Here is a 12336-nt window from a genome sequence, read left to right on the forward strand (position 1 = left end):
TTTGTAAAACACAGAAGGGTGCTTTTGATAGAGATGCATTTCATACACAGTTCACCTAAAGTGCATGTAAATCAAATCAAAGCTTTGAGTCATTTTAGCATTTCCCCTTATAGTCTTTATAAGATATTTATAACCATAAATGGCATATATACCACATGTTTACATGTGTTTAAAGCTGAAGATTTGTAGTTGAAACATTTAAAAAAGCTGGAATATGGTATGGAATTTAAGTGTTGGTACTGAGTGAAGTTGAAATTAAAGCACTGAAAGTAGTTAACATGGTATGTAAATGATAAATGGAGCCGCAAGAGTCAAATGAAGTGGGAGTCCTAAAAGAAATTAATTCCTAATGTGAAAGATGCTGCCTGGGTTATAAGCACTGAAAGCAGGTGAGGTAAACAGTGTATGAATAGTGGACATGCAACTTCCACAAGCCGAGGTTTTTCGGGTTGAAATGTAAAGACTTGAGACCTGAAAGGGTTTAAAGTGTCAAATGAAGTGTAAACATTGAATGGAGTCGAGGTGTCAGTTAAATGCTGAGAGTAGTTAAAAATAACAAATGAAAATAAAATAAATCAGTCCTAACAATCAGGCCTAATAAACACATAATAAATTACAAAATAATTGCTGTAATCAATCTCACAAATAGGTAGGAGCATCACAAATATCACATTGAAAAATTCAATTGAATCAATGTGTGGTGCTTAACAATAACATCATCTGACAGGCTTACATAAATGATGTCTCTTTTGTCTTACATAGGAAACCCTCTAAGTTCCAGGTTGACAGGACCCTGGTGACATTGTTTTATTGATCTTTTATTGAGTCTGTGATGACTTTCTCCTTCATCTGCTCGTATCAACCTCTCAAGGTAAAACAGAACAATGTACTCAATAAGATAGTTAATGTCTGCAGCAAAATAACTGGCAGTGCACAGCGTTCAGGTCAGGATTTGTAGGATAGCAAGGTTACATCACTGTCTCCGTCTCTCTTCTGTGCTCCACTCTGTCTGTCTCTGTGTCATGAATGTATAAATAGCTGCAGGACTGTGTGTCTGGCGGAGCTGAGCTTTGGCTGTGGGGTCAACGCAGTCATATGTGGTCTGGGACATCGGGTTTTGAGACTCTGTATGGCAACACTGTGTATTAGAAACAAAAACAGAATCGTTACACCTATTTCAAGTTTTTTTTTAAATTAGTTATTTGACGATATATAAAGGGGGTGTGATGACATGACTGACAGCTGTGACGGACGTTCTCTCCCACGGGCCGTCATCCAGCCGCCTGACTCTACTGCGCAGACTCTGGCTCCAAATGATGTCACACAAGCAAGATGGAAGCTCCCGGAAAGGAGGTATTTTGGCTTCACTTTTGCATAGCGGTAGGACGTGGAGACACATTGTCCATATTTATATACAGTCAGTGGTTAAAACCAGCAGATAAAAACACTTCCTCTGCCATCTCCCTCCTAAGCTCTAGGAGAAAAACTTAATAATTTGCATAATGTTTTACTTTTTCTTTAAATTATTTTAATTGATTGATTATTTTTACTGTGTATTCATGTGTTTTAGTCTTAGTGTTGTATTTATGTTCCCTGTCTTTTATGTGTGCTTAATGTATGCATCCCACAGCAGCATAACCAATTGCCTCGCTAGGCAAATAAAGTTATTGATTGATTCTTACATGCATTAATAAATAACTTCTAATTAAAAGCAATAGAGATTAAATGACAGTACTTTATACGTGGTAATTACATGGCAATCACAGTGTTCAATAAATAGCAATTAGTCTATTCCTCTTGACAGCATGAGGTTGCAGGTGCTCCCTCATGTTGTGAATGTTCAAAGTCTCACTGCAGTCAAATCCCTAGTCGCCTCTGATGGAGAGGTCAAATTGCAATGAATTATCAACCACTATTGCCACAAAGGGCATTGCCTCATTATTGTTGACAGTTTGTGTGAAGAGCCTGAAATATGCAATCAACATAATAATGGAGGATTTAAATGAAATATTCAAGTTTGACTTATTTGGTAGATGAAAAATGCATGTTTCCTGTGGCAATGATTAATATTTCATCATAAAATTTCCCTCTAGATTGAGAGATTTAATAATGTATCTGTTGTTTATTTGTTTCTGTTAAAACATACTGAAGTGAGTGATGTTACTGTATATTTTTGACCTATTGATCACAAATATATAATGTCTGTGTGAGACAGATGATTTTAGATGAACATGATTTCTTTTCTTGATATGTCTGGAACGTCCTGAGAAATAGAGTGTCAGAGGGTGGGTTGTAATGATTGTCAGTGAGGGTAAATGACATTCAGTGGAGTTTTGCTATGATCAAGCCTCATTAACGAATAAAAAAACTGATGCAGCATTTATGATGAGGGTCACGTGGTATACATTAGACCAGAGAATGACATGTAAACAGAAAACCTGGAGTTTCTGTGGATGGATTAAACCAGTTCCAGTAGAGATTTTTTGGAAGCAGGGAAACATAGTAATTAGTAATTGGAAGAGTAATGAAATTCTACTTTCATACTTTTCATCCAGTGAAAAGCATCATTGCCATTGTAATAATAAGAGTAATGAAATTCTACTTTCATACTTTTCATCCAGTGAAAAGCATCATTGCCATTGTAATAATAATTGTATTAAATAGGTCTATAAATGCAACCTGTAAAACAAATGGAACAGGAAACCAGCTCTGTTAAACACACAATAAATTGTACAGATGACTGAAAGTAAAATGAATCATTAAGAAAAAATACTCATTTGCTTCATATGGCCAGAAGGCATTTAACCATCACAGACACTACCCCTGTTCATCTATTCAAAAATTCATCTGCTTCTCAAAGCTAAAGGTTGGGATGCCAGTGTAAAAATAACCCCACCTAAACTCAATTTATTCCTCTTGAAAAGTGAAATCTAGCCTAATATACCCAGCCTTTCAAGCCAACATAATCTTTTGTGATCTAAAATTCATGAGTCGCAAGGTGGTTAGTGAGAAATGTGATACGCAACGTTTGATATATTGAACAAAAACATGAAAACGTGTTGGAGAAAGGGTACCAAAATTTCTGGTTTTTATTGCTTTTGAAGCATGCAGTAAAAAACACACCATTTAATCACATTTAAACATTTTCCAGTTTCATCTTAATATGCTGATTTAACAAGCAAAGTCAGTGTATAAACAAGACTACGCTCCTCTGAAAATTATCTTGATGTGGAAAAATGTGAAAATGCAGTCTTCTAAATCTGTCCTTGGAGCACAGCAACTCACTTCATTTTATGATGAATTGTTAATTCATTGATCTGTAACAGGTACTAAATTCTTACTGGTGGTAGTAATATGCCAACTATTGCTAACTATGCCACACTAACACATTAAGCTGACAAAGAGCTGTGGTTGGCCATGAACCTACACATAAGCCAGAGAAAAAGGCAGAACAAAAATGTATTTAAGTTATTTTCCAGTAAAGCAGGTTCTAGGTATAAGCCTAACCTACAATTGCAAAATAAAGTGGAAGGTGGTGACACAACTGTACATGAAGCCAATACATTTCCTCTGACTTAAAATATTTCAGTGACTCTAGTACATACTTACACATATTGTGTTGGGATACTTTGCAGATATCAACAAGGAAAAGCAATTTACTGTAGTGCCACTTGATGCAAAAATAAAAAAAAGATTCACAGGTTTGACTCACAAACAGGCAAAACCAGAAGGCATAGATTTAATCAGCTACAGTACACATGACTGAATGGTTCCAAAGTCACAGCCCCACCCCCCCCCCACCCCCCATCCCCCAAGAGCTGTCTTATTTCGCAACTTCCTAATGATGACAACTAATATTTATGTTTGTACTTTCTAACATCAAGGAAGACCCTTTAATATGTCACTTTAGTAAAAGTATTTTTCACATTTTGTTGCTAAATGAATACGCCTCGACACAACCTTTCAGAATCATTTCTCAAGTTTGGCTGTAATTCAAATCTAAAACTGCATGAGAAACAACCAACATAGAAAATGTTACAGATTGTACTTTTAGGTAAATAAGTACATTTTCAAAACATCTCTTCTGTCTGGCTTACATAATTGCTGTTGCATTTTCCAAGATGGTAAATCCTGAGTATTAATATATTAATATTGTACAGTTGTGCAGCTGCTGGGAAATAACTTCCCCCAGTAATATCAGCTTTCTGTCCTATAGTTAAGCTCAAAACAATAAATAAGTTGCCATATGTAAAGCTTAAATTTTGATATGTTGTTCAATTCAAAAACTGGAGAACCTAATACAGAGTACATGAGAGTATATGGAGTGTTACTTGAAGTTTTAAGTGGGATTCATATGCCTGTATCCTTTACTGAAAGAAACACCTTATAACTGAGTTATTTAAGATTTGCATTGGCCTTTAAAACTTTAAACTTCATAATCTACATTTATTCAAGCAAACCTGTATTAAAATATTCTTGTACAAATCTGCATTGGCTCGTAACTTTCAGAGGAAATGTGCACCTAGAGTACTGAGCATGTTAGTGGTGCCACGATTAACAACTTCTTATTATGGGCTTTACTGTATCCTACTATAAGTGGTATTGATTTATCAAGAATTTGAAATATCTACTGATTGGAAACTTTCTAATATAAGACTTTGAGTCCTGTTTTGTTAATAGGCTCAAATCTCCTCAGTTGATTTCAAGATTTACAATGGCAAAAACTCATTTTAAAGGGTATTCTTTGTTAGAGATTTCCTATTGTAATACATTGTCACAAGAAACAAAGGTTTTTATCTTTGATCAATTTCATATGAAGTGAAAATGGCTTTAATTTCAGCCCTAAAGACCAAATGCTATTTAATGCAATCTTTGTACTACTGAATGTAGTTCTGTGTATCTGATTGGAAGACAGAAAGAACATGTATTCCTCTACAAAGAGCAGGGGCAATATATATATAATGATATGCTACTCTATATCAGCTGGTTTACCTAGGCTGGATTGTTTTTTGTTTGTTTGTTTGTTTTTGGGGGTGATCGTACTGAGTGTGGTCTGTAATTCTGTTACTGTGTATGGTATATTCACTCACACAGCCAGCAACTTTTATTCCTATTTCAGATTAAAGATGAATATGATTGGCTGTGAGATCCGTGCTCCGTGTGATGATTGGCTGTCCCTTGTTTCCGGGGCTCCGCTGTGCGCTCACTGACGTTTTCTCGGTCTGCCCCGAGACAGACTGGAGAGAATGGCTGCCAGTGGAGGTTAGCGAAAATCTGCATTGTTTTGTGTACTAATCAGACTTAAATAACGCTTTTTAAAGTTATAATATGTGTGTTTGTATGTTCGTGGAGCATAGTAGTACAGACTAGTGAAATGAGTCGTAACATGTTGCATTCTCGTCTAAAGGGGTCAAGCTCTTATTGACTCCTCAAAAGTGTTGGCTCTGTTAGCTCCGGCTAAGCAGCTAACGTTAGCTGTGTGGCTAACTTTCGGCCGGTTAGCTTGCTACCCACACAGCTGATTTTGTAAACACTTGTTTATGACAAGGGACAAAGATTCGAGAAGTTGTGGTTACAGATACTGTTTCGAGCACTGACGAACTAGACGTCGTGTGAAATACTGTTTATGTTTCTCTTAGGCAGTGACGGCTGCACAAAAAACATCTGAGGTCTTTATCGCTCTTTTATATCTCGCAATGTTGTGTCAAAGAAAGCTTGCTAACATTAGCTTGGTGACTAGCTCCCTGCTAAAAGTTAAGCTTGCATGTCAGCCAGCTAATGCCGCCGCTAGTACTGCTCTTCATCGAAATATACACGCGTTTCGATAGATCATAATCATACTAGTCATCGTCTGATACTCTTAAAGTTGCCTTGTAGCACAGTTAACTGCCTTCACAGTTTACTGCAGACGCCGGGCAGTGATGTCTGCTGTTAGCAGGCTAGCTACCACCTGGCGAGACAGTAGTTTTCTGTTCACTCATCGCGAGTCTTTGTCCTGTCAGGGAGTAAGCGTTGCACAACACGAGGTATTTTGTTTGGAAAAGTTTCTTTTTGTTCTTAGCAGCTGAGAATATAAGTCTATAGTGAAACATTACATGAGGCACAAAGTTGGAGTGGCAATTGAATTGTGTAACTAGACCACAACATGTGTGATAAGAAACATGTTGACGCTGAACAGCACTGAATCCGCGACTTTATAGGCCCAGATGTTATCCGTATGTCTTGTGCTGGTCTATGGGGACTAAGTAGATGAACAACTTTGGCCCAAACTTATAAACAGCCAGATGTTGACAAAAACAATGAAAGGAGACAACGTTTTTGTAGTTGTCACAGTCATTATCAAAGCTGGGTCACATTCAATTGTATGCAAACGTTTGGACATCTCTTGACAAATAATATATTTCACTCTTTTTTTTGTTGTTGAAAAGATGTAAACACAGCCTTTTTGGGATATGAGCATAAAACATAATCTTTTCAGCAAATATTTATGCATGGTTACTTTTTATGTTGTAAATTGACAAAAGGTAAAATCATTGTGGCATGTGTAAAAGTTTGGGTTAGAAGAGTTAGAAAGTCTCAGATTCTTTTACAATGTCTCAGACCTTAATTAGCTTGTTAGGCCCAAGGCATGTCAGCAGTTGTCATTAGAAATGTCAGCTGGTGCCAATTTCAAAGCGTTACAAATACTCTGACTCTTCAAACCTTGTGTGAACACTCAGCAACCTTGGGTTCCTCCTAAGCAGCGGTGTAAGACTATGAAAAGTTATTGATGCCCACCATGCAGGGGGAGGCGACAAGAAGATGGCAAAGCATTGTCAGCTTGCTGTTTCCACAGTGTGAAATGCAATTATGAAATGGCAGCTTAGGGGGATGGTAGAGGTCAAGATGAGATCTTCTTTAAGATTGTGTTGCAGCCAGTGGCACAGGAAACATTGCACAGGTGGGAAGAATAATGGAATCCAATAAATACCATCAAAAACTGGAAGTAAACATCACACTGTATAAAAAAAAGCTGAAGCTGTAAAGAGGACGGCTTCTACAACAAGATAATGATACTATACATTCCTCAAAATCCATCACGGACTACCTTACTAGATGCAAGCTGAAGGTTTTGAAATGACCCTCACAGTCCCCTTACTTACATGGGACACTTACAACATGACCCAAGAATATTGCAGAACTAGAAGTCTTTAGCGAGGAACAATGGGAGAGTATCCCAGAAAGTCTTTTAGCTGGCTACAAAAAGAGTTTTCCAGCTGTGAAGCCAGCCGGAGGGGGTGACACTAACTACTGATTGTATAGGGTGCCAAACTTTCAAATGCCAAAATGTTTTAAAGATATATTTTGTTCAATTCATGACATAAAAACTATTGTGAATGTGTGTTGAAAATATTTAGTTTCCCACTCCCTATCCTAGAGAGGTTGTATTTACAGTAAAAAAAACCAACCCTTAAACAACCAAATATCACCAATATGTTAAGGTGTGCCCAAACCTTTTGCATACAACTGTACACTCTTGGTCCATACCTAATATAAATCATAACACATAAATTAACTCTGATTTTGTGGTATCTGTTACATGCGTGCCGTCTTCCTTTACAGTATATATTCTTTTTTTATTTTCTTTATTTTAATGCATTATAGATTTATAGATCATTTTTGCCAGAATGCATAGTAGTTACCTTTTGTGTCATCTTGACTCTGACTCTGTTATTTTCAGATAAATGTGTAATCATCCGTCTGTTTATTTCTGTATTTTCATTCGACTGCACAACTACATAAAAGTGATTGAATGAAAGGTTTCAAAGTGAGAACATGAATTACTGTTTACCACTCTGAATTTTATAGCCTACTATCGCATCACTTGTTTTTTTATTAAATAGTGTCTCTCAGTGTTTTGTACACCGTAACTAAATTTCCTGATCTCTCTTTCTCTCTCTGCACTGTGTTGTTCAGAGGTAGGGAAGCTGTTACAAGTACAAAATGGGACACCACCGAGCACCAACTATAACGGAGTAGATGCTGTTCATGCCTGTAACATCCTTCAGCAGCTCAAAGCTTTGTATGATGAAGCACAGCTCACAGACATCGTCGTAGAAGTGGACCATGGCAAGACTTTCTCGTGTCACCGAAATGTCCTTGCAGCAATCAGCCCATATTTTAGGTAGGAAGTGTTGGATGTGCACATATGTTGGCATTTTCATAATTCACTAACTGGAAATATTAAATCCTTACTTGGTTGTAATAGTCCATTTGGCTACATAACTGATAACAGTGACATCATCTAAAACTTTCATATCCAGCTGTAGCATGTTTGAAATCAGCCCGGTGTCTGCAGTAAACTGTGCATGAATCAAAAGATTTGAGTATTTATTATCACTTTTGTGTCGTCTCCACCATCACCAGGTCCATGTTCACCAGTGGCCTTACAGAGAGCAGCCAGCGTGAGGTTAGAATTGTTGGGGTGGAGTCTGAATCCATGCACCTAGTCCTAGACTACGCCTACACGTCCAGGGTTACGCTCTCTGAGTCCAACGTCCAGGCCCTGTTCACAGCAGCCAGCATTTTCCAGATCCCTGCCCTGCAAGACCAGTGTGCCCAGTTCATGATCAGCAGGCTTGACCCCCAGAACTGTATTGGGGTCTACATGTTTGCTGATGCCTATGGACACCAAGAGCTGAGGGAACGCTCACAGGACTATATTCGCAAGAAGGTCAGTTGAACATGAGCTTAGAATGGATTATTTGTATTGTGATGTAATGATTATGCCTGCTGCTACTTCATAGCAACGTATATCACTGTAATAATTGCAGTGCTTTGTTTGTGATTAGTGTTTGGCTGCTAAATCTAACATATTTGTTTCTTTGTAATAGTTCTTGTGTGTTTCATGGGAGCAAGAGTTTCTCCAGATGACTAAGGAGCAGCTGGTCAGCATTTTGAACAATGATGACCTCAATGTGGAGAAGGAAGAGCACGTTTACGAGAGCATAGTCCGCTGGCTGGAACACGACCTGCCTGGCCGAGAGGCCCACCTTCCAGAGGTTTTTTCCCAATGCATCCGTCTGCCTTTGTTGGATGAGGCCTTTCTCAGTCGGATACCCGCTCCCTTTGCTGGTGCCCTGTCCCTGTCTAAAGACCCTGCTGAGGCCAAAACCCGCCTCACTGGCACCAATGGTTGCCCACAGCGCCTGGGAATGACTGCTTCTGAGATGGTCATCTGCTTCGACGCCGCTCACAAACACTCAGGGAAGAAGCAGACGGTGCCTTGCCTGGACACAGCCACAGGAAGGGTGTTCAAGCTCTGCAAACCACCCAATGATCTCAGAGAGGTCGGTATATTGGTGTCCTCTGAGAACGACATCTACATCGCCGGTGGCTACCGACCGAGCAATAGCGAAGTGTCCATCGACCATCGAGCGGAGAGCGATTTCTGGCAGTACGAACACGCAGGCAACAGATGGCTTCCACGTGCACCTCTGCTGAGAGCGAGGATCGGCTGCAGACTCGTGCACTGCTGCGGGAAGCTTTATGCACTGGGCGGCCGAGTGTATGAAGGCGATGGGCGAAACGCATTAAAGTCGGTAGAGTGCTATGATGCCAGGGACAACTGCTGGACAGCCGTTAGTCCCATGCCAGTGGCCATGGAGTTTCACAGTGCTGTGGAGTACAGAGACCGCATCTACGTCCTCCAAGGTAAATATAAACTTCCTAAAGGATTGGTGTACATTGTTTGTAAGTCTGTCCTAGAACAGTGCTCATGTGTACATATGTCTATTGTAATCATTTTTAGTTGCTGCTATTGTGTCTCCCCCAGTCTCCACACTTCAGCTGAGGTTAATATGAGCCTTTAGCAGTCTGCTGAAGTTACAGTCTTCTCTCTGCTTGTGTTTAATGCCACAACAGCTCAAACACTGCTTAGGGAAACACAAATACTAAAAAGACTTGAGTGTATGAATGTATTTTATCCCTTCTCTTATGTTGGAACTGCATTTGGAAAGGTCTCTTGATGGCCAGTATGAACAGGAGGAACAATTACCAGAAAGGTTTTCAATGTACAAATATTATAATTAACTTGTAAAATGTGCAACTAAAGATGACAGCGTTAATGTCATGAATTAAGAATGATCTGAGAAGACATTTAGATGACACACATTATTAAACATATGTGAAAGCAGTTGATCTCAGCTTTAAATAACATTTCTTTTTCTTTCCTACAGGTGAATATTTCTTCTGCTTTGATCCCCGTAAGGACTATTGGAGTCACCTCGCCCCGATGAGCGTCCCTCGGAGTCAGGGTCTGGCCGCCCTCTATAAGAACTGCATTTATTACATCGCCGGCATCTGCAGGAATCACCAGCGCACCTTCACCGTGGAGGTCTACGACATCGAGAAGAACTCGTGGAGCCGCAAGAGAGACCTGCCCTTCGATCAAGCCACGAGCCCGTACATTAAGGCCATGCTGCTGCAGGGCCAGCTCCACCTGTTCGTAAGGGCCACGCAGGTCATGGTGGAGGAGCACGTGTTTCGAACCAGCCGCAAGAACTCCCTTTACCAGTATGACGACGAGGCAGATTTATGGACCAAAATCTACGAGACACCCGACCGCCTCTGGGATTTGGGCCGCCATTTTGAATGCGTGGTGGCTAAACTTTACCCACAATGTCTACAGAAAGTGCTTTGAGGTAGCTCGCTTTGTGAACCCAATCTATGAGGCAGAGGGGGGAGTATAGTGTGGTCCTGCCTGCCTTGTGCCTGGTGTTACCTTGGGTTTGCACCACAAGGACCATTTTTGGTTAAGTCTTAAATCGTTCAAACTTTGGTTTAACATGATCAAAAACGGGGGTGCTTTTAAAGATTGCAGTATTTTTTTTTTCCAGACAGCACCAACTACCCACACTGATGCTTGTTTAAGAAAACCGTACAATGAATCATAAGTGCAATTATACTATTTTTTTTTTTTTCTTTTTTGCTTGTCGTTGAGCCATGCTGTTGTATTTTTGTTTTAGATACGTATATAGGTGAGGATTTTTACAAATGATTAGCATGTTGTAGGAGGGTATCGGCAAGGTAAAAGTGCCCTCTGGAGATATGGATGCTACGTGTCAGCAGAAAGTTAAAATCTATATATATAAATATATAAACTATATATTCATACGGGTAAGATGAGTACCTTAGCTCATTAGTGCTGGCTCTGAGGTTTGTGTGTGTGTGTGTGTGTTTTTTTTTTTTCTAGTCTGTGCTCAAGTCTCTGCAGCTTATTTTATAGATGAGTTATAATTTGAAGTGTGCTTGTGATTTACATTACCGTCATGTTTTTTTTTTTTTTTTTTTTTTTGAAGTTTGAAGCGTGCGTGATATTTTTATGGCCCTCTTCCTTCACAAGCGTCAGTGTGTCAAACAGTACACTATGTTTGGCTTCCGAGCTATTTTTAAAGTTTTGTTTGAGATTCCAGTTTGCGCGGGGGGCTCATACCTCCCGTCCTTTTTTTTTTTTTTTGTGTGTGTGTTTTTTTTTTTTTGAGTTGACATCCATTTTGTGTCACGTGCGAAGACAACTTAAGCGAATTGTTAAGAGTACTCACTCTCCACATTGGAGAACTAAGGACGGAGTCAAATCTGTGGCAACACTAAGTGGAAAGTTCAGACCAACTAAACAGGCTTACCTCAGAAACTTCAGAGATATTTGATTAGGAGAAAAGGGACATTTCAGGCCATCGTGTTGATGAAACAACTGTGTGAAAAGCTCAATCCAGTGTTGAGCTCTGTTGAGGTTGTTTTTTTTCGACATCTGATTATAATCATTTGAAAAATAGGTTGAAAGAGCCTTTCTCTTCAATGCCAAAAAGCATTTGAGGTCTTGTTATAGTTGATCTGGACATTGATAATAATTTTGTGGTAGCAATAACTCATGGAACTGTGATTAGGCTATATATATATATATATATATATCTATATATATATACACATTATATTACTTTAGTAAAAGTGCATTCATTGTTTTGTGTGCTCGTCTCTGCTAGTGAAAATCACCTTAGTTCCAATAATGATTGTTTGGCTGTTGCATGGGTGTAGGCTTGAAGTGATGCGTAATTTAGTGCAGATCATTTTGAGATGCCAATGTGCCTGTGGCTAGAAAAGGGGGCATAAGAATAAAAAAAAAACCTTTCTCCTGATGAAGAATATCTGAAAAGTCTTAAACTCAGCGTTGCACTGAATCACTCTCCACTTCAACGGTCCTTAACTGCAAACTTTACGAAGCACCCTTCTGAAAAACAAAGCAGACTATATAAACTAGCGAAGGTGGCCTGGGTTGTGTGCTAATTCATCTAACAGCCA

At 39.2% G+C, this 12336-nt stretch overlaps 1 protein-coding gene across 1 annotated transcript; it reads left to right on the forward strand.

The window, feature by feature from the left end:
• The first annotated feature begins 5233 nt into the window (after positions 1-5233).
• On the forward strand, positions 5234-11513 carry kbtbd8 (kelch repeat and BTB (POZ) domain containing 8). Its single transcript, XM_053316508.1, has 5 exons — positions 5234-5262; positions 7957-8164; positions 8407-8713; positions 8874-9693; positions 10218-11513. The coding sequence occupies exons 1-5, from the start codon at positions 5247-5249 to the stop codon at positions 10679-10681; spliced, it is 1815 nt and encodes a 604-aa protein (XP_053172483.1). The 5' UTR covers positions 5234-5246; the 3' UTR covers positions 10682-11513.
• Positions 11514-12336: the final 823 nt, after the last annotated feature.

The sequence above is a fragment of the Scomber japonicus genome, chromosome 3 (genome assembly GCF_027409825.1).
Source record: "Scomber japonicus isolate fScoJap1 chromosome 3, fScoJap1.pri, whole genome shotgun sequence".
Classification (NCBI taxonomy): Eukaryota; Metazoa; Chordata; class Actinopteri; order Scombriformes; family Scombridae; genus Scomber; species Scomber japonicus.